The 27,567-nt window shown below is 43.8% G+C and overlaps 1 protein-coding gene across 2 annotated transcripts in view; it reads left to right on the top strand.

Moving 5' to 3' along the window:
* NEK7 (NIMA related kinase 7) overlaps nt 1–27,567 on the top strand; it is a 102,146-nt gene that overhangs the window by 15,937 nt on the left and 58,642 nt on the right. For both annotated transcript variants that reach the window (XM_083156871.1, XM_083156870.1), the window contains exons 3-5: nt 3,540–3,680; nt 20,467–20,529; nt 27,336–27,446. In XM_083156871.1, coding sequence (XP_083012997.1) covers nt 3,540–3,680; nt 20,467–20,529; nt 27,336–27,446 — 315 coding nt within the window. The remainder of the gene's footprint in view (nt 1–3,539; nt 3,681–20,466; nt 20,530–27,335; nt 27,447–27,567) is intronic.

Below are 27,567 nucleotides of genomic sequence, written 5' to 3'. Positions count from 1 at the left end.
CCAAAGGTCGACAGGGGCTATAACATAGAAACATAGAATTTGACGGCAGATAAGAACCACTTGGCCCATCTAGTCTGCCCCTTTTTTTTAAACATGTTACCTCAAACCATATTTGTTCCTTATTTTTTTGTAAGGATATCAATATGCTTATCCCAAGCATGTTTAAATTGTACTACTGTATTTGCCTCTACCACCTCTGATGGGAGGCTATTTCACTTATATACTACTCTTTCTGTGAACTAATTCTTCCTCACATTTCCCCTGAATCTTCCTCCCTCTAGTTTCAGTGCATGTCCTCGTGTTCTGTTGCTCCTCTTCCTGTGAAGAATGTCTCCTACCTGTACCTTGTTAAAACCCTTGATATATTTGAAAGTTTCTATCATGCCCCCCGTTTCCCTTCTCTGCTCTAAAGTATACATATTTAGATCTTTTAGTCTTTCCTGGTACGTTTTGTGATGTAGGCCATGCACCATTTTAGTTGCCCTTCTTTGTACAGTCTCTAATGTATTTATATCCTTCTGGAGATATGGCCTCCAGAACTGAACACAATACTCTAGGTGAGGTAGTACCAATGACCTATACAGTGGCATTATTACTTCTTTCTTTCTACTGCTGATACCTCTCCCTATGCAACCAAGCATCTGACTTGCCTTCTTCATTGCTTTGTTACATTGCCTACCTGCTTTTAAGTCCCCTGAAATAGTGACACCTAGATCCCTCTCTTCCTCAGTACTTTCCATTATAGTGCCATTTATACTATATTTAGTCTTTGGATTTCTGAGACCCAAGTGCATGATTTTGCATTTTTTGGCATTAAACTGTAGTTGCCATGCTCTTGACCATTTCTCTAATCTACCTAGATCCTCAGTCATTTGTTTTACCCCTCCTGGTGTGTCTACCCTGTTGCATACCTTTGTGTCATCTGCAAAAAGGCACATTTTACCCTCAATTCCATTTGCAATATCACCAATAAAGATATTTAAAAAGCACCGGTCCAAGTACAGCTCCCTGGGGTGCTCCACTTGTAACATTTCCCTCCTTTGACTGTACTCCGTTTACTACAACTCTCTGTTTTATGTCCTGCAACCACGCTCTTATCCATTCAACTATCTTAAGACCCCCATACACTAGCCGATTTTGGTCAGATTTCAGCCAGATCAGTCGGATCTGGCCGAAATCGGACCAAAATCGGCTAGTTTTGATGTCCACTCAGATCCGATGCGCGGTCCCGTGCGCATCGGATCTGCGTCGGGTGGTCGGACCTGCTGCACGTCCGACCACCCGACTTGGGACCTAGTGGGGCGGCGAGGCGGTAGAGGGAGCCCCCTGCTCCCTCTATGGGGTGATCTTGTTATCTGGCGTTAATGGGGTAGGTTTGTATATTATACCCTGTATGGTGTATAAGAATCCTCCGATACACAAATATTATTCCACTGTGGATAATGGCGGCAGCCGGGATAGATGTGGTGGTGACTAGCATTGGTACGTCCCGGAGACATGGTCACACGGCACCATACCCACCAATCAGAGACTGCTGCCCAGAGCAGAAGCACTTCCTGGTGGTACGTTCCTTCCCCTGCGTCCATGTCCTATCTGGTCCCGATCCTTTTGGCTAAATGTGACATCACTCAATGTTCCTCTGATGTCATGGAGGTCTGCTCAGATGGCCGCTTCCATAGTCTATACGGGCTGGAGACTCTGCGGGGGACACAGGCGGCATAGAGCCGGGCAGGGGGAGCCGGCGGGAGCTGTCAGTATTGAATAAAAAAAAAAAAAGCCCATACAATGCATGGGCGGCCTGTGATTGGCTGAGCGCTCTCTCAGCCAGTCAGCAATTGGCTGAGAGAGCGCTCAGCCAATCACAGGCTGCCCATTCATTGTATGGGCTTTTTTTTTTTTTTATTCAATACTGACAGCTCCCGCCGGCTCCCCCTGCCCGGCTCTATGCCGCCTGTGTCCGCCGCAGCGTCTGTGTCCCCCGCAGCGTCCCCAACAGCGGGGGACACAGACGCTGTCCCCCGCAGGGTCCCCAGCAGCGGGGGACACAGACGTGTCCCCTGCAGCGTCCCCAGCCCCCCTGCTCCCACCAGCTCCCACCTCTGTAGCCCACCCCCCCTGCTCCCCGGGTTTTTTACATGTGATAAATCGAGACGATTTATCACATGTAAAAAATGGCACATCAAGTGCCAATCTAATCAAGCTCCCCCGGGGAGCAGCCGGGGAAGCTCAGGGGGAAGTCGGGGGCGACTTGTCCTAAGGACAAGTCGCCCTAGTGTATGGGGGCCTTTAGAATCCAATCCCAAGCTTTCAAGTTTATTTAACAGTCTGCGATGTGGGACAGTGTCAAAAGCTTTACTAAAATCTAGATAAGCTACATCTACAGCCCCACCTTGATCTATTACTTTAGTCACCCAGTCAAAAAAGTCAATAAGATTTGTTTGACATGATCTTCCCCCAGTAAACCCATGCTGTTTTGGATCCTGTAAATTGCTGGTTTTGAGATATTCTACAACTTTGATTTAAGAGTGTTTCCATCAATTTCCCAACTACTGATGTAAGGCTTCCTTGCTTCCACTTTTGTGCAGTGGGACTACATTCGCTGTTTTCCAGTCTCTGGGATTACTCCAGTAGCTAGTGACTGGTTGAATAATTCTGTTATTGGTTTTACCAGTAAAATAGGTTTTTTTAAAGCCGTTTTTTCATACCCTACCATCCACTAGGGCGTGAAGGGAGAATAAAAAAAAAAGTGTGCCAAATGTATCGAGGCACCGTTCCTGAATCATGGCAATTGAAGCGGTAGACTTATACGGTGTCCATGTCGACACACAATTTTTTCTCCCCTTGTCGACCTTTGGCATGGCGACCTAAAGTCACTTTTGACACAAGCCATGTTGACCATTAAAAGGGTCAAACTATGGGGGTCGACCCAATGTATGTTGAACTACATTGGGCAGACCCAGTGACCCATACCCATCCAAGGTTTCTTATACATAGCAATGTTTCACAGTAATATAATAATAATCAAAATTCTATTTTTCATTAAAATTTTCAAGCAAAAACTCAAGAATTGAAAGCAAAAATAGTCCCCCCCCCACCCCTGTTTATTTATTAACAGTTTATAGTTGAACATTCACATCAGTCCCTGCTCCAGTGGAGCTTACAATCTATATTCCCTACCACATGTACATGCGCACACAGACATTCTTGGGTTCATTTTGTTAGTAGCCAAATAACCTACCAGTATTTTTTTGGAATGTGGATGGAAACCGGAGTACCCGGAGGAAACCCACCCAAGTACGGGGAGAATATACAAACTCTGCACAGTTAGAGCCATGGTGGGAATCGAACCCATGACGCTGTGATGCATTAATGCTAACCATTACACCATCCGTACTGTTAAGTAGCTATTTAAGTAGCAAGGTCATTGATCTTGATATTCAACTTATTTGTTTTATTAGCTGTCCTAACTTATTTCAATGCATTTTACTATACTGTGTATTAGTCTATCTAAATTTATCTTAATTTTTCCACATGCACAGAAAACACTAAGACCAGATATGGGTTATAACACGCTGGCCAATTTCCAGATTGAGAAGAAAATTGGACGGGGCCAGTTCAGCGAAGTATACAGAGCCACTTGCCTCTTAGATCGTGTACCTGTTGCCTTAAAGAAGGTTCAAGTAAGTAAAATTGGTATTGGATTATTGTGTGTGGTTTTTAATTTTTATGTTCTGCGGGTTTTATTTTTATTTTTTTAAATGCATGCCAAATTTATTGTGCCATCACATTCTTATCCTGCTAAATTTCTTTATATGTCTAAAACGGGAGAACTTGGGCCCTATTATTCAAGATTTTTAGAGGAAGGTTGAATGCAAACGTGTATTTCTTTTGTTTAAAAGGCCAATATGTCATCCAAAAATGTTCTGTACAGAGCTAAGAAAATGTAATTTTTAAACAATGGAACTACTGTAACTCTAGGGCACAAGGCCCAAGCTCTCTTATGTATATCCGATCTTTGGTGGAGACATTCTATCCCAATTCCAGTGTTTCACCATTATAGGGAAACACAGAATTAGTGCTGCTACTTTGCAGAACTCTGTGTAAAGCTGGTTACACACACATAGCAATTCTTGCAGCTGTTGATAGACTATATCGACGGTACCGCAGGAGAACGATACAGAGCAGTGGTCAGGGAACTCGGTTCTCATTACCCCACGCAGTGCATGTTTTGCAGGTCTCCTCACAGAATCACAAGTGAAATAATTAACTCCACCTGCGGACCTTATAAAATGTGTCTGTGAGTAATTAGTACACCTGTGCACCTGCTGGGTTACCAGCAAAACATGCACTGTGCGGGGTAATGAGGACCGAGTTCCCTGACCACTGGTATAGAGCATATACACTGACTGATGTTGTTCACAATATCGGTCAGTGATGTCATTCCCTCCCCTCCATTCTTGCAGTTGCTCACAATGTCAGATTGAGCTACATGTACAGATGATGGAGGGTCATTAACAATGGGCAAGACCATGCATCATTAAGTATATTGAGCTTACACACCGTTTGCGATGTATTGTTAACAATATGTTGCCCAGTGTGTACCCAGCTTAATAGTAGAAAATAAACTATACACAAAATGCTGCATGTGCAGCTGTTATTCTGCAGGAGCTGTCCTAAAAGTTCTGTAATGTAACCTGATTAGATGAGCCTATTGTGGATTTACATGCGCTTGGTTAACTGAAAACTGGTGGGCCCCTGTCGCTGTAGGGTAGCAGTACTCACTGGGCGGTAAATGTTATGTGCAAGGAGATAATGCTCCAGCCAATCAGCTCCAATATGTAAACTGACAATTATGAGCTGATTGGCTGGAGAATTATAACCTTGCACTTCACGTTCTTTATGGGGATAGATACCACTCCTCCAAGCTTCATATACTTACCCCTGAATCTGAACACTACCAAATGTAGAGTTGGTGAAGGCCTGTTTTATTGTGGTAGGATGCTGGTAAGAAAAAAATAATGAATATGTGGGTCCTGTTTTGAATATATAAAAATGTTCTATTTCTATAACAGTTGAAAAATATTGTTAAACTTGGTGCACTGTAGACTATGTGTGTACCCTGCAAAATCAGCAGTGACGGCACCTGGCACTGGCAAAGTGCAAACATGCTAGCTGATGCCAAGAGCGTCTGAGGCGGCCATGCGGCATTCGGCAACATGACCCTAGCTAGAGATGTCTTCTGTCTGCCCTGCATGTATGGCTGATGTAAGATGTGGTCGATGATGAGCAGGAGTGTGCACAGTCTGTGATACAGCAGGGACACCCTAGATATGTTCGTAAGAGCCACTGGATTGTATGACACATGGGCTAATATATATGTGTGTACCCAGCTTTACTTTCACTGGCAGTTGGTGACCTCTTGTAAGATTCTTTGTGTGGCATAGTTTGCTAGGCATATCTTTATATTGGTCTTATTATAGTAGTTTTACACTTTTGTCACCTCTAATGCTGTGTACACACGGTGCATGTTCTCAAGCATTTCAAATAAGGGATACTCAACCAAATTTATATACCGTATATACTCGAGTATAAGCCGAGTTTTTCAGCCTTCTTTTTAGCTGAAAAAGCCCCCACTCGGCTTATACTCGAGTCAGTGCGTCCAGCCATCCATTTCAATGCCCCGGCTCCACTTTGAACACAGGCGCGGCTACGGCAACATGGCCGCTGGCCTCCTACACTATACATGTCCTCAGTGCAGGAGGCCGGCGGCCATGTTGCCGTAGCCGCGTCTTTGTTCAAAGTGGAGCCGGGCAGCGAAGTGGACGGCAGGGCAATGGCGGCGGCCGTGTACCAGTGGAGCAGTTAGCGGCGCACACCAAACCCCCTGGAATCGGAAGCTGGAGGAGGTAAGGGGCGGTTGCTCCCTCCCCCCTCCGTGTGTGGTGTCCCAGGGGTGAGCAGGGGGATCAGCCTGTGGTGTCCCAGCCTGAGCAGCCTGTGTTGTCCCAGCCTGAGGTGTATTGTGCAGGGGGAGCCACCTGTGGTGTCCTGCTATTAGGCAGGGGGAGCTGCCTGTGGTGTCCCAGCCTGAGCAGCCTGTGTTGTCCCAAGGTGTATTGTGCAGGGGGAGCCACCTGTGGTGTCCTGCTATTAGGCAGGGGGAGCTGCCTGTGGTGTCCTGCTATTAGGCAGGGGGAGCAGCCTGTGGTGTCCTGCTATTAGGCAGGGGGAGCTGCCTGTGGTGTCCCAGCCTGAGCAGCCTGTGTTGTCCCAAGGTGTATTGTGCAGGGGGAGCCACCTGTGGTGTCCTGCTATTAGGCAGGGGGAGCTGCCTGTGGTGTCCTGCTATTAGGCAGGGGGAGCAGCCTGTGGTGTCATGCTATTATTATACAGGGAAATGTACCATTGCTGCATTTCCCACCCTAGGCTTATACTCGGGTCAATAAGTTTTCCCAGCTTTTTGTGGTAAAATTAGGTGCCTCGGCTTATATTCGGGTCGGCTTATACTCGAGTATATACGGTGTATGTATATATATATATATATATATAACGACCTAGGTTAGGCTACGTTGTTGTCAGCGTAGCATAGAGCTGCCACCGTGAAACTAATCGCATACCAAATATTTTCTTTTACACAGATACCATCGTAAATAGAGCTGTATCCACATAAACCTTTCCTAAAAATCAAGCCGCATGGCCCAATTTGGAGTGCCATGGACTTGCGATGCTTTTTTCAGAATATATTCTACTTTAATCTGCTACTTGATACAAATTCTTTTGATACAAAACTAAATTTAGGAGTCCATCCAATCGCTACTTGTGATGGAGAGTCTTTAAGCTAGGTACATGCCCAAATATTTCTGCCCACTCTGTCAAGCAGGAACAAAAACCTGTACAGATGTGTTCAAATGTGTGAATAGGATTCACAAGCAGCTTAAGCTGATTAAAATGATATGCAGCGTGGCTGTATCTGCTACATGTTCCATTTGTATGCAAAAACATTAGTGATTCTTGGAAAACACTGTAGCGTATCATTTTGTATCTAGATACAGCTGTGGCCACACTTAGAAGATAGGCATTTTGCATATCACTTTAAGCAGCATTCACTTTTGTGAATTGTGCATGCTAACATTGTCGCACCACGGCATTATGCAATGAAAACAGGATGCTTATAGCACAAGAAAGATAGATGTTTGTGAACCATATGTCTGGTAAAATTGAAAATCTGATAATTTGAGGGAGAAAATGACAATCAACCATTTGCTACCAATGCTGGAAAATCCGGTACATAATTAGGTCTAGCCAGACGTCGTGCTAAGCATCTCATGCCAAATCATACATAAAGGAAAGGTGTTTGTAGACCTATCTGTACAGTTGTCTATTTATCATTTAAAATTGCAAGCGAGAAAAACCTAGTAAAATAAATGTTCTAATTTAAAGTGGTGTGTTATTAAAGTGCAGTTTGTACAAGAGTTACTGATTTCACAGTATTATTTTTTGTGTTTTTTTATACATAACAATTAACTTATACACTTGGGTGGCTATGGGTCAATAAAAACACAGCCTAGTATCCATTTATTATGAATAATGAGCTGTGACTTATTCCACATCTGACTAGACCTGTTAAGCAAGGTCTGGTCTCCTAGGAGTTCTAGCCAGGCGCACATAGGGAATCCTACATTACTCAACAGGTCCCTTGTGCTCTGTCTATAGCTGCATCCGCTTAGAATCTCCCAAGCCTAAATCGATAACCAGAGGACCATCATTTGAGAATTATAAAAAGCCTTTTGGCTAGTATACATGAAGCTTTCCTAGGTCATAGGACCTTTTGATATGTGCGTTCCATTTTACTATATCTGAAGACTTCACAGCTATCCACGTCATAGCAATTGTGACTTTTTCTAATGGTGTCAAGTGATATACCTATTTACAGTATACACATTTTTAATTATTCCATTGAGATACTAAATAACCATTGTTAACCCTTGCCAACGTTGCTGTGAGAGATCCTCGATCTATCTGTTAAAAATGCCGCTCACAGCGACTGTTCTTTTTTGGGTGCAATATTTAACTAAGCTTCAGTTAATTGGCTTGGCTGTATCTGTATTTATACTATAAGAGCAGTCATGGTGAGCGATGCTGCCATTTTTTGCGGATATTTTGAGGTTCACACACAGCAATGTTGGCAATCAGAGGGTTAATGTATTGAGCGGAAGTACTGGCAGTGTAGTTCCAATTCCATTCCCGCTTCTATAACCAAAAACTGGACACCATAAATATCATATTGAGTAGTTTGTGACTGCACAGTTTTGGACTTTAGATGCTATATATACACCTTTTCATAAGACTTCGGGAGTATGGATAAATATATTTGCTGTTAAATGTAAGAAATTATTTTATATTCTGAAATAGTGAAGTCTTAAACAACTATTTTTGTATGGGATTTTATGGGCATGTGGCTTAAGGGTGGATAAATGTAAGATACTAAAACTTCTATTGATAGCTTTTCTTTTAAACGAGGATGAGGAACATTTGGTCCTCCAGCTGGTGTTCAACTACACACCCAACATGCCCTGCTACAGTTTTGCTATTTCGAAAACTGTTGCAGGGTATGCTGGGATGCATAGTTCAACAGCTGGAGGGCCAAATGTTCCCCATCCCTGCTTTAAAACAATCCTTAGGTAAATATGTGTGTTTGTTTATAATTCGACTTTTCATTGCTGATCATACTGATATGAACAAATGTAGGTACCTTAATGTGCTTTGCTGCATGCTTCCGGAGTCTGGGTAAGTGTTACAAAATCGGTGCCATTCACCTGGTAAAACTGGCATTTATCATAGCTCTTGGGCGCTTTGGAGTTGGTTCTGTGGATCAATGATTAGTGTTGTAGTTTACTTAAGTATCCTTTTAAAGTATCAGTTGGTGGTAGTTTGAGACTTTGAAAAATAGAACGCAAAGGCCCATACACACTGGGTGACTTTTATTTGAAAGCAGCTCAGTTTTGTCTTTAGAGCTGCTTTCAGCCGACTAAAGGCCCATACACACTAGAAGATTTTCATTTCAAAAGACTTTGCCAAAATCTCTGACAGATTTATCTTTCACCAAAGTAGTGTGTACACACTGAGCTATTTTCCTCAAAGAGCGAGAGATTTTTTAGGAGGCGAAAGACTTTGCTGAAAATCTTTCATATAAAAGGCAATTTACATAATGGGCGGGTTTGAATTCCAAGGGTGGGAGCAGCGGCCATTTTATTCAGTGCATTTCTGTTCTAGGGGCCTGATTCAGAACTGATCACTGGGCTGTGTATATTTGGAGCCCAGCGAACAGGTAAATCCCACCTCACTCTGCTCCGACTGGTCAAAATCCCGCCCATGTGCACAACTACGATTACTGGCTTCAATGTAACATTGGTGGCCAGTGGTGCCAGTAATATATACATTGCTGGCATGTGTCAACAATGTATATAATTATTACTGGCTTGTAAGTAACATTGGTGGGCAGTGATAATTGGCTAATTCATAATTATTTGTGGGCAGCAAGCAAATTAATAATCATTGGTGCCCAGTGGTGCCAATAATATAATCATTGCTGGCCTGTGCCAGCAATGTATATATTACTGGCTTCTAAGTAACATTACATTGGTGCCCAGTGGTGCCAGCAATATATACATTGCTAACCTGTGCTAGCAATGTATATATTACTGGCTTATAAGTAAAATTATATTGGTGGCCAGTGGTGCCAGAAATATATACATTGCCGGCATATGCCAGCAATGTATATATTACTGCCTTAAACATTTAACATTGGTGGCCAGCAGTACTCCCTGCTCTGTGTTAACCAGAGCAGGGGGGGCGGGGCCAGCAGAGTGTGTTGCCGGGTGCCTGGAGAGAGATGTGCTCTGTGGTGAGCAGGGCAAGGGGGCGGGGCAAGCAAGCAGGAAGTGTTGCTGGGGACTCACATCAGGACGCGTGGAGCCGGCGCACTCGGACAGGGTGAGTATTATGACAGGCGTGGGTGGGGCAGCGGGGTGGTCCGCCGGGCTGAAAGTGGTTAATCTTTCAGCCCGGCAGCGTACACACACAGCGATGATGGATGGTAAACCATCCATCATTGCTACATCTGCTGGTTAAAACCAGCAGATGAACAACCTTGCTAACGAGGATGCGGGAGCGCGCATCATCGCTAGTCGGCATTTTCAGCTGAAAATCGGCAAATGTGTATGGGCCGTAGCCCCGCTGCTCATCTGCTGGTATTACCAGCAGATGAGTGACTGGGTGGACAGCTTTCCATAGCGTCCTGCTATAGAACGTCATCAACCCCAGGAAAATCACTAAAACTGACAAAAGGCGCTCAGTGTGTGTGCACTGAGTGATTTTCAGCACAGCTAATTTCCCCATCATCGCAAGATCACCCAGTGTGTATGGACCTTAATGCAATTCAAAGCAGATATTAAGGTGCCCATACAAGGTACAATTATTGTATGCAATTTGGACAAGATTGTATCTCATCACATTGCAAAACAAATGCGATGCAATCTAGTCCAAATTGCATACAATATTTGTACAGTGTATGGGTACCTATAGTGTAAAGTAAATAGTGAAAACGGAGCTCTTTTTGGCAAGCAGAAGTGACGATCCACTGAGGCAGTTATGCATCGTGGCGAAACACCATCCGTTAGGGACACAAGAACACTTACAACCGTTTCGGCTATGTCCAGATTATCTAAACAAAGTATTCCCAACCTGCAAAACCAGCCTAATGTTATGCTGCCATGCTGTATATAAAATGAACATGTTTGCTTAAATTTGTGTGGCGGTACACTGGATGCCAAATGTATTAAAATAACGGCTACGTTTTGAAAACAGACTATGAAAGTGGTATCCTCTTATTATAGCATAATGGTTCACAAAACCGCTAATATGAAATGTATGCATAGGAAAAGGCATGTGGTGTATCTGCATACTGACTAGGCTGTATTAGAATATTAAAACTTGCTTTCCAGCACTCCACACCACTAAACCGTCTCATTTATTAGAGCATCTTGGGCTTTAAATCCCATTTCCCTCTTAATCTGCATAACATCTGCATATGTTTGTGGGCGCCCTGCTTTTTCTGTATTTGCAATGAGTGGCAGCTGCCAGCAGCTCACTGAATGATATTACAATATGCAAAGCTAACTGTTTAAAAGAGCTGTGGTTTTGTTTCAACTACTCTGCAGGTGATTTATGGCCATCAGAACACGATCTTTCAAAGCTGCCTTTGTGGTTATTCTAATGTACTGCTATTCAGACATTGACCCGTAGAACATGTCTGGAGGACACCTTGTGCTTCTTGAATTAACAATCATCATTTAAGCTGCAATTAATTTGGGACTATTGTTCCTTTTTTGATTTCTGAAAAAACCTGCGTGAAAGAAAGCAGTATGTCCAAAATAAACCCCATGGGGGGTATTAATTGTATGACGATATTTCCAACTACATTAAAGGCATGCAGAATTTACTTTTTAAAAAGTCAAATCTGCATAGTCAAAAAACAGCCGCTGGAAGGTAAGGTCCAACGCTCAGTATCCCGACATCGGGATCCTAACTGCCATGGCTCCAACAGGGGGGCGAGCGCAAAGATGACCCTTGTTTGTTCGCTGCGCTCACACTGCAGGCTCAGTGGCTCGCTTTGCTTGCCATAGGTTCTATTCTCCCTCTATGGGGGTCATGGACCCCCACAAGGGAGAATAGCCCCTGTCAGTCGGGATCCCATTTAAAGAGTCGCAATTTTGATGTCTGATTACTGACTGTCTGACAGTCGGGATACTGACAGTCATCCGGCACCCGCCGCTGGATTGTCTAATGCTTTGCTTTTTAAGATTGCATTTCAACTGTTGAATCGGAAACGGACGATATTCTTACTGTTGGAAACCAGAATACCCACCATTTCAAAAAAATGCTTATTACATAAATTTCTATACACCAGCTTAATTGCTCTCTCCTAAACTGTCGACCATAAGTGCCTCCCTTGGAAAACTTCCCAAATTAAATGTTGGCTCTTTCCTTAACGTTATTTTATATGGCAGTTCCACACAGTGGGTGCTCTGGCTAGTGAAATGTCATGTGTAATGGTTTAGGGCAGTGGTTCTCAGGAGCCCAAACAGTTTGCATTTTCCAGATCACCAAGCAGCTGTATATATTACTCGCTGATACATTTTAAACCATTCACATGTGGAAGGTGTGAGGGCCTTATTCAGACCTGAACACTAATCAGATAGCCCCCGGCACATGCAAGTCTCTGAATGGCTTGCTAATTTTTGCTTAACTGCAAATCAATTTGCAAAACACTAACCATCAAATGTTTCACCGGTCTGTGCAAGTGTGCGCAACCCTTCCACAACTGTGCTCGAGACAGGCTAATCGGGGCCTGAGCTGATGTCACATCCTGCATAAAAATGACTGGGCACGCCTGCGCTCTTTACACCTGAAAACTTTGTGTTACCACCAACTAACTGCAACTTCCTGTCAATCAAACTGCGGCCAGATTTTGTGGCGTTGATAGTCAATCAGCTTGCAAATTCATGAACAGTGGTCAAGTCTGAATAACCCCCTAAGTTTAAGAACCTATGGTTAAAGGTAGAGTTTCAGAAATTTCAGTCCAGGTTTTAAAAAAGTACATGCTTGAGCACAAGTGATTAATTAGTACATCCGTTAATTTGATTTCACCATCTTCTCTCAAGCATGAATATCCTTTAAACCCTGTACTGTAGTAGAGTTTGGGAAAGGTAGTGTGCCACTATCTTCTGGGGTAGAATAGATCTATCCAGAGTCTGCGGGGGTGAGCTGCCGGAGAAGGGAGATGTGGTCTGAGCTATTTGTTCTGCTACAAGGTGGGGGAAGTATGGGGGTAAGGGAGTTTAGAGAGGTTTCTTCCTCGCTCTCCATGGCAGCCATTACTCTGGGTATTCCCTCTCTATCTCCAGGTTTAGACAGGTATATTTTGAAACTCCTCCCACCTTGGGTATATGTCTGCCTCCTCCCCTTCCTCTCCAATCTTTTTTCCTGTCTCTAAGTTAGACTAGGTAGGATAGGTTTGTTATGTTTTGTGTGTTAATGCACCTCAGTAGGTACAGCCAGACGTCCCTGCGTGGCCGGGCTGAGATGGGTGTTCTTTACCCAGGGAGAAGAGGGTGCTCATCAGGCAGCGCCCTGCTCTGAGTTACCTGTAGGATGGCCGCGGCACATGGCAGTAGTATGTGGATTCCGTCATCCCCCTGAAGGTCCGAGACGCGAGCGTCTGCGGGAAGCCGGCTGTCGGGTCAGGGCTGGTGGACGCGTACGCGGTGACAAGGCGGAAGTGACGCGAGGGTCCCTCCGCCGAAGGGAACAGTAGCAGACAGCCGGAAGAAGGGCTGTTTCCACTTCAGCGAAGGGCGGAAGTGATCAGACGGCGTCCGGAAGGACGCAATGCGCAGCTGCAGCCGGCGGGCGCTGGATTTAAAAGCCACTGGGTTTTTGGACGCTGTACTCACCAGAGCAGCGATACCTGCAGTCATGGACCTGGAAGCTGATCCTTCTCCCCTAATACCTGAAACTGCCATGGAGAGGTAAGACCTCACTGAGGTGCGATTCAGTAGCATGTTGTTAGAACAGTTAGTGATAGGTTTTTTCTCTACTCAAATTTCCATAGTGTGTCTAAAGCCCCTGCAAAAAAGAAAGCGAAGACTAAGAATATCATGAGTAACTGCATGTCATGTGATACAGAGTTCACCCCAGAGAAAGGCATTAATCTTTGCAAGAAATGCAGACAAACCACAGTCCCACAGGCTGTGGATCTAACTCAGATACTATTGTGGATGAAGAGTTCACTAGTCACTAAGGAAGACCTTAAGGAGATTCAGGGAACTAAGAGGTCCAGGGCCCAAGCTAGCCTGGAGGGTGATGCGGATTCGGATCAGCCCATACTAAACGTGGATGACACGGACACATCAGAACCAGAGTCAGGTGAAATACCTGAAAAGGAGAGGTCATTCAATTTAGACCTGGTAGAAAGCCTATTAAAATACATTTACAAGGCTATGGATTATAAGGAGAAGGAGGAAGAGGCACCTGACTCCTTATTCGAGGATAGAGCCTCTAAAAGCAGAAGCTTTCCTGTGCACAAGGTGCTTAAGGATTTAATGCTGGATCAATGGCAGAATATTGATAAAAAATTTAGTAATTACAAGAGAGTGGAAAGGATGTTCCCCTTTAAGGATGAGCTACTGGAGAAATACTGCAAATTGCCCAAAGTGGATGCAGCGGTATCCGAAGTGGTCTCCAAAACCACAATATTGTTAGAAGACGGGGCTAATCTGAGAGACAGCATGGATAAGAAGGTGGAAATGGGCCTAAAGAAGTTGCATAATACTTCTACGGTCTCTCTAAAAGCAGGAGTCGCTATGGCTTCAACCTCTAGAGCGCTTAGAGTCTGGGGCACTAACATGGCGACGGACATAGATGAGAAGATATCAAGGCAATATCTGATCAAGAACCTTAATATCATGATGAAGGCCATAGACTTCCTCTGCGAGGCATCACTTGACGTGGTGGAATACTCGGCCAAATCAATGGCAGCAGGGATAGCAGCCAGAAGGGCTATATGGCTGCGAAGCTGGGCCGCAGACGCTAATTCGAAGAATCGGCTTATAGCACTGCCCTATGAGGGTAACCTATTATTCGGGAGTAAGTTAGACTCCATTATTCAGAGGATGTCAGGAGGGAAGTCTGCAAAACTACCGCAGGACAGGAGACAGAAGTTCCGAGGTCAATCCCCCAAGCAACACTTCAGGGAGGCTAAGAGCTACAGGCCTGGAAGACAGTATGGGAGGTTCAATTCCGGCAGCACGAGACAGTCCTTTCGCCAATCCGCGAGAAGGGGCTACCGGAGGTTCTGACAATTACTGCCTACAAGAGCCTGTCACGGTAGGAGGGAGGCTGACCATGTTCGTGGACAGATGGAGGTTATCAACACAAGACAGATGGGTTCTGTCAATTCTTACCCAGGGCTACAGCCTGGAGTTCCTGAAGATTCCGTTAGGAAGGAAATTCATAAAATCAAGAACGCCTACGACGACGACAGAAATAGAAGCATTAGAGCTTATAGTACAAGAAATGCTGGAAGCAAGAGCAATAGAAAGAGTTCCAGTGGGCGAAAGAGGGAGAGGCTTCTACTCCAAGCTATTTCTAGTAAAAAAGTCATCAGGGAAGTACCGTGCAATACTAGATCTAAGGGATCTGAACCTAAACATGCAAGCAAGAAAGTTCCATATGGATACCCTACAGGTAATCCTCCTAGGAATAAACCGCACGGACTTCATGTGTTCGATAGATCTGAAGGATGCGTACTTCCATGTCCCGATAGCTGTAGGAGATCGAAAGTTCCTCAGACTCATGGTCCTAAAACAACACTTCCAATTCAGGTGTCTCCCATTCGGTTTATCAGCCTCCCCAAGAGTATTCACAAAGATACTAACAAGTCTCATAGCATTCATAAGAATACAGGGGGTTGCAATCTGGTCCTACCTGGACGATTTACTCATTTGCGGAAAAACAGAAGAAGAAGTGAGACAAGCAGCCCAGACTACAATCGCTATACTTCAGAGTCACGGGTGGCTGATAAACGAAGGGAAAAGTCAACTGGAACCTCGTCAAAAGATTCAATTCCTAGGGGTTACTATAGATACAGTAGAGCACGCGGTATACTTGTCAAAAGAAAGATGCGAAAGAATTCTAAACCTGACAGGTACAGTCCCAGAAGAAGACAACGTTGAGGCAAATCCTCCGGTTGCTGGGGATGATGTCATCCACCATAGGGGTGATACCCTGGGCGAGGTGGCATATGAGGATTCTGCAGAGAGAAGTAAGACCCCTCACGAGAAGAGAAGTGGATCTGGAGTACGAAGTAGAACTAAGTCAGGAAAGCAGGCGGTCACTAGATTGGTGGCTGGATCCTCAACTAAACCTGAGAAGTACATCGTTAAGCCAGCCCCTGTACCAGGTCATAACCACGGACGCAAGCGCGACAGGATGGGGGGCTCACTGTCAAGACGCAAGGTGCCAAGGCCTGTGGTCCCAAGGGGAGAGAGCAATGTCCTCAAATCAGAGGGAGATGAGTAGTAAGGGCGTTAAGATTCTTTCAAGAACACATCAGAAACACCCATGTCAGGATCAGGTCGGACAACATGACGGTGGTAGCATATGTGCTCCGACAAGGAGGGACCAGAAGTGTAAGACTCTGGGAAGAGGTGTCCAACATTATGCCGTGGGCAGAAAGAAACCTATACTCCATATCCGCGCTCCATGTCCCAGGGAAGGAGAACGGCCTTGCGGACTTCCTAAGCAGAAGACAAGTAGTGCCAGGCGAGTGGGAGTTGAACCAGGGAGTGTTCCTAGAAGTCACAAGGAGGTTTGGTTACCCACAAATCGACCTCATGGCAGCAAAGAACAACAGGAAAGTGAAGAGGTTCATGTCAAGAGAAGAGGTGACAGGGACAGAAGGAGTAGACGTATTTGCTCAAAGATGGAGGTTCAATCTCGGGTACATGTTCCCCCCTTTCCCCATGATTGCAAGAATACTGAGGAAGATAAGGGAGGAGAAGGCCTCAGTCATCATCATACTCCCATTCTGGCCAAGAAGAAGCTGGTTTCCTACAGTACTGAGGATGGCAGCCAAACATCCTTGGAGACTACCTCTCATACCAAATCTACTCCAGCAGGGGCCAGTGGTACACCCAGACATCAAGACCCTGAGTCTGTCGGCACGGAGGCTGAACGGTTAATCCTAGTGCGAAAGGGATTATCCCACCAAGTGGCGCAGTTCCTGCTGAAGGCAAGAAAAAGGGTTTCATCCAGAATTTACTATAGAGTGTGGAGTAAGTTCACGGAGTGGTCAAAATCATATCCAGAGAGTATAAGGACTGGTGTCCCCTGTGTACTCCAATTTCTTTTCGAAGGACTCTCCAAGGGCCTGGCGGCATCAACTCTAAGGGTACAAATCTCAGCCCTGTCAGTCATGCTGGACAACAGATTGTCGGATGAACCGCTCATAAAGAAGGTTCTATCAAGCAATTAAGAGAGAGCGTCCCAGAATTAAAGAACCAGTGGCCCCGTGGGACCTAAATTTGGTGCTTAATGCCCTTATGAGGGCCCCCTTCGAACCTTTGGAAGAAGTGCATATGAAGTTTGTTACGTGGAAAGTAGTTTTCCTTACAGCAATCACGTCCGCACGTAGGGTGAGTGAGCTACAAGCCCTCTGGGCGGAGCAACCGTACCTGAACATCATGCACGATAGGGTCATACTCAGAACGAACTCTAAATTCCTTCCTAAAGTGGTTTCCAACACTACTCTCAACCAGCAGATCATTCTGCCAGCCTTTTGTCCAGAGCCAAGGACTGAGGAGGAGAAGAGACTGCACACGCTCGATATGCCTAGGGCTATTACCCTATATCTGAAAAGAACAGAAGAAAATAGGAAAACCAAACAGCTATTTGTCCTACACGCAGGGGCAAGAAGGGGCGGAGCAGCCTCCAGAGTGACTATAGCACGATGGATAACAGAGACCATAGCGTTCACCTATAAGGACGGAGGTTTGGAGGTTCCCAAGGAGCTGAGGGCACACTCTACCAGGGCCATATCTACATCGTGGGCCAACAAGGCGAGACTCTCAGCAAAGGATATCTGTGCAGCAGCCACGTGGAATTCTCTACATACCTTTGTTAAACATTATAATGTTAACGTATCTCCGGCCCAGTTTGGGAAGGTGGTGCTAGAACATGCTGTAAGGCAATAATTCAATACATATATACTTAAGCATCATCTTGGTTATGTCTGTTTATTACTGATCCCCCCCATGTTTTTATGCTTTGGTACATCCCAGAGTAATGGCTGCCATGGAGAGCGAGGAAGAAAGGATTCAATTATACTTACGATAATTCCGTTTCTTCTGAGCTTCTCCATGGCAGCCTATAATTTCCCTCCCTGTTTAAGATATATATTAGAGACACTCAAAAGACTGGAGAGGAAGGGGAGGAGGCAGACATATACCCAAGGTGGGAGGAGTTTCAAAATATACCTGTCTAAACCTGGAGATAGAGAGGGAATACCCAGAGTAATGGCTGCCATGGAGAAGCTCAGAAGAAACGGAATTATCGTAAGTATAATTGAATCCTTTTTGGTCCTCACTGGTCAGTGGTAATCAGCCACTGAAGGTTTGTACAGGTGTGATATAAGGTCTGTGAAAGACTGGCGACAGGTCCTATAGTGGACAAATGGGTCCAGAACACCAATAATTTGATTATGTGGTGTTCTTTGTGTTGGACCGCCAGTGGTGCTCCCCTGAGTATATAATGTATTAGCTGAACATTAATTCCAAGAGAGGAGGAGAAAAAAGAAGTACTCCGGGTGGGGGCACCCTTGTATCACAAACAATGAGAATTGCTGGTATTGCTTATTTTTTAAAACATAGGTTTTTTATTTGGGATATTATTAAAAACGGGGTATGGGTGGTATAATTCCTTGTCACAGAAAAAAGCGCTCTGCAAAAATATGAGTGGATAGTGAGGCTAGTAATAGCCTAGCAGCTAATTACACACTTATTGGTGTAATTCTGTGATCCTCATATATCCCCAATTGGCCATGCCAACAAACAGGTAAATTGTATTGGGGGATTATAATCATTGGTCACACTGAGAGTACGGAGTGGTGGGGCAGCCCATAGCACGTTTATCATGCAGTGTAACTTTCCCTATCTCACTGCTGTTTGACCTGCAGCAGATTGGAGTATAGATCTGCTAGTGTGTATTGCTAAGTGTACTGCGTGTAAGCTGGCTGGTACAGGTACAGCGGTTACCTTATCCTGCTGTGGTGGTATGTGCACGGAGTCTCTGGCCGCTACGCTGCTCGCTTCCGTCCCACTGTCTCTCAGCTGCGCGCCGGTCACGTGTGTACATCACGTGGTCGGCGATCCCGACGCTGATGGCGCTTGGTCACGGGAGGTTCTGCTACCAGAAAGATAAATATAAAAGTGTTTAATTTGAGGGGTGCAGGGGGCTGCGTGGCTGGTGTTGGCGACTTGCCCACCTTCCCGGAGTGGGGGACCCAAATTTCGGAATTCTGGGAGGGTAGGCAAGCCTGCTTTAAATACTAGGTTCCTTTTTAGAGGTTTGCAGCTGACCAATAACTAGAATATGATGATAAAACTGTATATCTCCCTCCTTTTATCCCTGTAGTAAAATATCCTACTAAAACTGAGAATACTGGCAGAAAACATCACACAGAAAATCAGTCGACTCCTACAGCGGGGTCGTGAGCAGGCAAATCGAGGGGTGTCTTAGCATAAAACTGTAACTGTCAGATTTCTCATACATTTAGCCCAGAGCTGGTTTTGGTGGGAATATGCATTACAGCTTGAACTATATCTTTTGAATCCGTCTGGATCTTTTTGTTTTGAAGTGTGCACATTAATGTTTTTTCACTTTAAAAATGTATTTAAATATAATCTTTTGAAAACATTACAGATGCAGCACTATTGCCATGTGATGTGGCAACAGTACGGTATTCATAATAGGATGTGTGGACTCTCTCCGGGGCTAAAATACCAGTAATACAAGTCTGAGCCATATTTTGGTCACTCGCTCCCTCACCCTTGCCACATCTAAAATCTGTGCTGAAATTATGTCACCAATGTCTGCCTACAAGATGTCGAAGTGGACAGTATTGCTTGCTGGCATATTGTGAAACGGTCATACATCTAGGAAGATCTCAAAAAGGTCAAACAGGCCTGTGAGCTGCACTTTGACTACTGGTATATTAAAAAGTAAAATGGACACAATAATTGGAGAAAAACAAACAAGCAGATCCCCAGCTTCATGCAGTGTCCAGACAGATCGCGGTGTGAGTGGCTACAATGACAAGTCACAATGTGTCCTCATATTTCTCAGCACATCCTGCTAGGGAGGGAGCTGTCACACCATAGAAGAGATTTGATTGCAACTCTGAGCATCTCTCCCCAAGGGCAGCTTGCAAGCTTAATCTCCTTGAAAGGCCCACAGTGGATGTTTCGTGTATCCAGCACAAATTTGTGATGTATGAAATGCAGAAAGCCGGAATCAAAGAATTTTACCACACGTTGTCATCAGAGAAAAGGATTAAGCAGCATAAATCTGTGGGAGCACTAGGGTCACAATAGGACAATATCTAAGTGATAAAATTTGCTTGTCTCTCTTTTTTTTTTTTTTTGCTGTTTGTACACATTTTTTTATGGTTAACCATTTCACAGTATTGTGAGTTTAACATTTTGGTGCGAGTGAATAAGTGGTTACATAACCTCAATACGTACATGATCATAATCCGTAGTGTTGCAGAATGCAGGCACCTCTTCTGTGCACCTACATTTATAATGTCTTGGTAAATAACCATGTTCATCTTTATTTAATCCTGTGCAGATTTTTGATTTGATGGATGCAAAGGCAAGAGCAGACTGTATCAAAGAGATTGACCTCCTTAAGGTAAACACTTTTTGAAACACCCTATGATTTGTTTGTAGAGTGTGTTTTCTGTATGAAATCTGATGCTTTGATGATTTAGTTGCTACTTTCGTCTAGCTAGTCCCTTTTTTTTTTTCCAGTATGCCGCATGAAGGCTTTGAACCACTTATTTTTAACATATCTTGTGAACTTGGCATCTTTAAATAAGTAAATAAAGATGTTTACATCTTGGGATAAAACTGCATTAAAGTCACTTTGCTCTTTTGCGTAAAACATATTCAGCAGCATTATATGTTGCTCTTGGGTACTGTTCTGAAGTTAGGATTGCACTTTCATTGTTCAGTTTCTATATATGTTGGTTGATTTAAATAGGGTATGCTAGAGATAAGTGATGCAATGTCTTTCGCAATTTACACAAACCTAGTAACCGTATGTAACGCCACAGTTGCAAGTAGTACCAGTTGAAAATAATGTGCTTTATATAAAGCATCGTAAATCAGTGGATGTAACCTTTTGTGCTGCTCTGACTGTATAGCAAGACCAAGAGTAACCATAGTCTGTCTTAAAGAGAGAGGAATGTAGTAGCACTATAATAACCAATGAGGAGATTAAAGATCGGAACATTTTAATAATACAATGAAAACACCACCTCTCAAAATAAAAGCTAAATTATAACACTCAATTGTATATAACAATCTGTACCTATAAAGCAATCACAAGTGTTAGGTGGGAATTCCTGCCATAGGTAGGAAGTCCCCTTAGTGGTATAGTTACCATAATTTAAATGCAAGAACCAGAACCAATGCTTTATTGGCCAGGTATACTAGTAATTAGTTTTCGGTTATTAATGCACCGTCCAGCTATGTAACAAGTAAACAAGTGGGGGAACACGTCATACAGATAGATATACCATATGGCGCATAGTGTAAATTACATGCAATGGATTTGTACATCTAGTCATTCAATTGTTCAGGTCTTAGTGTGCAGCAGGTGTATTGATTGCTTCTGGTAGACCTGGCAGGAATGGTATCCAGCTTGAGAATGCACCATTTACAACCATACTCTGTTCTCTATCCGGCAGCCAGTGAATAATGTGAACTATCTGGACCAGGTTTTAGAGTAGCAGCAGCAGGATAATTAGATCCAGTCCAGGTTTCCTAGGCTCATGTGATCAGGGTTTGGTTGATTAGCAACCCCTGTGGATTTCTATTAAATTATGGCGTGTTATCACTACCAGTGAGAAATATACGGCTTTTCCCCGGCAGTAAAATGCCGGGAACTGCAGGGACGGACCCTCGTTCTCACTGCAAGGAAAATTCCCAGGTGAAGAAGTTCTACCCAGCAATTTGCATTTTAACACTGATTTTTCTGCAGTGTGAATGGGTCAACCCGTGTCTGCATACCCAGATTTCAAACACGGGTAAAAAGAAGGTTTTTACCCGTGTATGAGATCCGGGTATGCGACCCGTTCACACTGCAGAAAAACCCATGTTAAAAGGCAAATTCCCGGGTCGACATGATAGACCGGGAATTTGCCTGCAGTGAGAGCGGGGTATTAATGTCCAGGGCAGAGGGTCATTGCTCCTGATGGTAGAATAGCTGCCCAGGTGATAGGCTGGGGGTGTTTGCTATGATAAGGCCATTGGAAGCTGTGAGGAGTGTAGTGAACTGTGCTGCTGGCACCTGATTGCTGCTTTACAGTGACCCTGTGAATCTACTGGAATGCTATTGCATGCTACAAATAAAGACTCCAACTGCATCTGTGTCCAGTGTATGTGATTCCTTTTAATATAATTTTTTTTATTATTAAATAGCGGCAATTTAACTGGCGTGCTATTGCCAGCACACTCAATTGTTTTTCTTATACACATAAGAAAAAAAACACAATGGCCTTTATTCAGATCTGATCGCAGTACAAGTTTGTTTGGAAAATGGGCAGAACCATGTGCACTGCAGGTGGGACAGATGTAACGGGATGCAGTTAAAATCCCGGCGTTCAGAATCCCGACGCCGGAATCCCGACCGCCGAAATGCCGACACATTCTCCCTCCTGGGGTGTCCACGACACCCCTGGAGGGAGAATAAATTAGTGTGCCGAGCGTAGCGAGGCACCGGGCCCGCTGCGTGGCGAGCGCAGCGAGCCCGCAAGGGTGGGCGATCCACGTCCCCCCCCCTTGTCGGCATTTCGGCTGTCGGGAATCCGGCGCCGGGATCCCGACCGCCGGGATTCAATACTGAATCCGATGTAACGTGCAGAGAGAGTTAGATTTGTGTGAGTTATTTGGTTTCTGTGCAGGGTAAACACTGGCTGCATTATTTTTACACTGCAATTTAGATTTCAGTTTCAACACACCCCGCCCAAATTTAACTCTCTGCACATGTTACATCTGCCCCACCTGCAGTGCACATGGTTTTGCACATTTTCAAAACAAATTTGTACTGCAATCAGATCTGAATAAGGGCTAATGTGTATATTTAGACTGGTGGTGCACTTGTAGTCCCTGTAGAATCATTTGTTGTTGCTGAAAGAAATGGGTTGTGATCAGCATCCTAGCATCAGGGATGCCGGCGTTTGCAATACCAATGCCAGCATCATGACTACTGCCACTAGAACACCAAAATCACTGAGGAAGCTGGAATTCTGACTGGAATTTAAGAATGCAGGCCGGGTAATGGAGGGCAGGGAAGAGGCTATGTTTAATCAAATTTGTAAATCTTTCTGGTCTTAATGCATTAATAAAAAATCAGTTTGCTAATCTTTGTGGCAGAGGTTTGGAATATCTACTGTGCTAAGTTTAATACATATATAAAAAAAAAAAATGAACAAGTAAAGTGCAGTTTTCATGAAAATAGCGTTGATACATCTGCCCCTTAATCTTTTCCTTTGTAGTCCCTCGCTCTTGTAAAGATCCAGGATGAGAGAGATTCTTGTAACTCAGAATCATTCTTTTTATCCAACAAATAAAATGAGATAGATTTAAACGGCTTCAAATATGTCCACCAAAGGTTACGATTTCTCTGATTGTGAAGTCAGTGTTTTCTTCTGGGGGTGGCAGGCTTCTTAAATTGTTTCCAGCTGATCCAGTCCAAAAGAAGAAAAAATATATGAATAACTGGAGCACCCAGTGAACCAATGAATTGTGAGAGTGCCTTTTAGATGAAAGAAATAGATAAAAAATGTGGGGTATTACTCCTTGCATATGGGTTGTAGTGCGCAATTTTTAGTTTTTTTGTAATCCCCTCGTAACTAGATTGGCAGGAAGCTTGTGTTTGGGAGGTTGTAACCGGACATTTTCTTGGAGTGTCATAAAAAATGCAGGGGTGCCCAGGCGATTTCAGGATGACATCTGCTTCACCAGCCTGTCCACAGACAGAGGTTGTGAAATGGTCAGTTATGCACTATTGCACAGACTGAGATCATTGAGTGAGTGGTGAATATATTTGCAAGTCACTTGCAGACTGGCACAAGGCAGAATTTTACTACGGCCATCGGCTATCTTATCGTAGTCCTCTGCAAATTCGCACAGCAGCGATCAGGTCTGAGTCTGGTACATAAGCAACACTGTTCACTTCCTTTGCAAGCTTGTTATGGAGCTTAACGAAGGTCATTGGAGAGCCATGATCTTTTACAACAGCAGAAGAGTTTTGATACACCCGAGTGATGGAATGATTCCCCCCTGGCTTCGGCAAGTGTGTATGCACAATGTAAAAAGTACCCACCCCTTTCTTGACGGCACTGAATACAACACTTTAAACAGACTCCATTAAGTGGACCTTTAACTCCTTGAGGGGTAGATTTATTAAGCTTGGTGAAGTGATAGTGTCTGGTTTTTATCACCTGCCAATCAACTCCTACCTGTGAAGTTACAGGCTTGATTTGAAAAATGACAGGTAGGAACTGATTGGCCGGTGATAAAAACCAGACACTTTATCACTTCACCAAGTTTTATAAATCTACACCTGAGTGTGGTGGGAATTCTTGAGGCAGGACAAACCTACCAGGGTTTGTCCTGCCCAATAAATACTCACCATAGAAGGGGCAGCAGCTGCCTTCTGCAGCAGCCCCTGCTCCTCTGGTGCTGTTGCTTTCGGCAATGGCTATTTGTGGCCGCTTGGATAAGTTTGGGGCCGCTTCTGGAGTGTTCTGATGTTCAGGCACTAAGCCGCTCGTCTCTTTGGGCAGTCCTGTGTTTGACCGCCCAAACACACAAACCTTCCGAGCGGCCCTGATCCTCCCTGAGTGGTGATGGGAGGATCAGTGGCGGGGGTGGTGATGGGGAGGATCAGCAATTGGGGGGGGGGGGGGGGGGGTTGGGTGGACCAGCTGCATGCACCACCAGCACACCCTTTCTTTACAGTAGCATTCACAGAAATGTCTTGGAAGATCCCACTCCTGCAGTGCAGCTCAGCCCAAGAATTTTCTGGCCATACCACCAAAGGGGTTAAAGGCATGTAAGGGTCCATTAAATTAAAAACCTTTTCACTTTATATAACTTTTGAGAATTGCATACGCATAAACTTTCGCTTCTCAGTCAGATGGGCCTTAAGACTAATTGGTAATAATTACAATAATACAGAGGTAACATTGTTAAATAAATGTAACTGCTTGATACAAGCCTGCTACCCCCATACCTGCCACCCCCATACTGTATGTTCAGTTGCTCGTTGTGATAGTTAACTTTACAACTTACATGAAATGTTGCTTTCTGTAAAATTGCATCGCTTTCCTTTGTCAACTGCACAAAGTGCCTGTACCAGTATGGCCTCATGATGAAATGTCACCTTGACAGACTCCAGTCAGTTGGGTGAAGGATCATAAGTACATGCCAGGCACGATGAGTGGAAATGCGCAAGCTACACAGAAAACTCTTGAAGTTTTTATTTTTATACTCAAGTGAGTGGTCTCCCTCTGCCTTTCCCCTTATTTAACCAGCCAGTTTCCCCAAAGTTTCAGTAGCAACAAATGTTCTTTGACATTGGTGGATTGTGATGAACTGCAAAATGTACGCATTGTGTTGCGAGTTTCCATCTTGTGAACAACTGAGGCTAGGGCTGCTGGTGCACTAGGAGAGTCCTCTTGTGGTTCTCAATTGAAACTGTGTGCAGATTTTTAGATTATTTTTCCATTTTAAAGAGCATGTCAAAACAACTCTGCTGAATATCTGACAATCCGTTTTATTAAATACTTAATTTAACAATTTATTACATTAATAAATTGAAACTGGTGTTTCTCAACCCTTTGAGTGCCGACATCTCTGTGAGAGATATGCAAAATACCAATGTCTCACATTTGTTATATGAATTCAAATAAATGTTGTGTAAAAAAAGAGATTATATTTCCTATAAACATTACAGGTAATTGTGATGAATAAACATGTTTGTTCATTTTGACAACAATTTTGTTGGCAAATTCACTTGGCACTCAAAGGGTTAAGGAATCCTCACGAAATTTGGACCCCTTAGGTAACTTTAGTTCATGAATCCATAAGTCCAAAACAAACTACTTTAACTGCCCTACGTTTTGCATTAAGACAAAAAGAAGCTACGTTAAATGGCATTTAGACAGCCCAATTTTTTCAGATGTTTACAAAAGGTATACATAACAACCACAGGAAAAAAGTAGCATCATACTCTGTTTCATGGTCGTGAAAAAAAAATCATGAAGTTGACATTTGGTTACTGTTGTACCACTTACATAATTAACAAAAGAAACCATGACATTTAAAAAGAAAATCTTCAACATAACTTGAGTCCAGAACTTAAATGAGTCCACAAGTCTCTTTATCCCTTGCTTGGAACCTGTTATAATTCTGTAATTTGACTTATACTCCTTTTATACAGCCTGAATATCCCGGGTTTTTGCACAGGATCGTACAAACGCTCTTACTGTATTTGAATTGTCCCAGCATTTCAATCCAGGTAGTGAGCAGGGTTGATGCATTCACTGCATTCTATCATCTCCCAGCGCCGGCTCAGGACCCGCCCCCTTGTTACGTCATTATGCCGGGTGGGAGGCAGGTGTAAAAGCGGTCACAAGCTGGATCGCCCCTGGGTTGGAGCCTGATACAAAATTATGGCTTGTAGATATACAAGGGGTAAGACTTTCAGCATAAAGTGTATTCTACCTTCAAGTACTTTTTTTTTTTTCCTCTAGGCATGTCAACTGCTCATTTGTTAAACATTTTCTAGTTGTTTGCATCTATAGCCCCTTTCTGTAAATGTATCAACCATATACGCATTGTTTCCTCTACTTGCCCAGAATCTGAATTAATGTCTGGACTCTTAATTGTTGTAAATAGAGAAGCCCTCAGTGTGGGGTAAAGAGTGAAATTTATCATTACAATGTATGGTATTTTGATCCATACTTTTGGTGTACAATGATTTTGTAATGGCCGCTGCTTTTAAACTGATATAACCTAAAAAATTTTTATAAAAACATGCATATGCTAATTGTTACAAAGATGTTTAAATTGTTTACCAACCTCACTAGTTAATATGTTATGTTTAGACTTTTTATTGATGTGCAGTTACATTTTCAGAATTGACTGTGATAATCCATTACGTGTATATCATTTGGTTTGGGTGTTGGACGGGATCCCGACGGCCACCGGCTCTTCTCCCTCGTGGGGGTCCACGACCCCCATAGAGGGAGAATAGAATAGATGGTGAGCGTAGAGAGCCACCGTGCCCGCAAGGGGCTTTATTGCGCTTGCCATACTGTCTGAGTCCGGCCAGTCGGGATCCCGACGTCAGGCTAATGACTGTCGGAACCCTATTCCACACCCATTTGGTTTATGCAAATAATATATATATTTTTTTTTTTCCAGCAACTGAACCATCCAAATGTCATTAAATATTATGCTTCGTTCATTGAAGAAAACGAATTGAACATAGTCTTGGAACTGGCAGATGCTGGGGACCTATCTAGGATGATAAAGGTGTGTGCTGAAGACATTATCGGAAAGAGATTTCACAACCTCTTTTACATTTAGTTTTTTAAATTTTAATATAGGGTACATAAAGGGTAATAAAAACATGCCTTTTACTCTCCCCTCCACG

Source organism: Crinia signifera, chromosome 8 (genome assembly GCF_055691185.1).
Source record: "Crinia signifera chromosome 8, ASM5569118v1, whole genome shotgun sequence".
Classification (NCBI taxonomy): Eukaryota; Metazoa; Chordata; class Amphibia; order Anura; family Myobatrachidae; genus Crinia; species Crinia signifera.
Note: the sequence above shows the minus strand (reverse complement) of the source record. Positions and strands in the feature narration are given on the sequence as shown.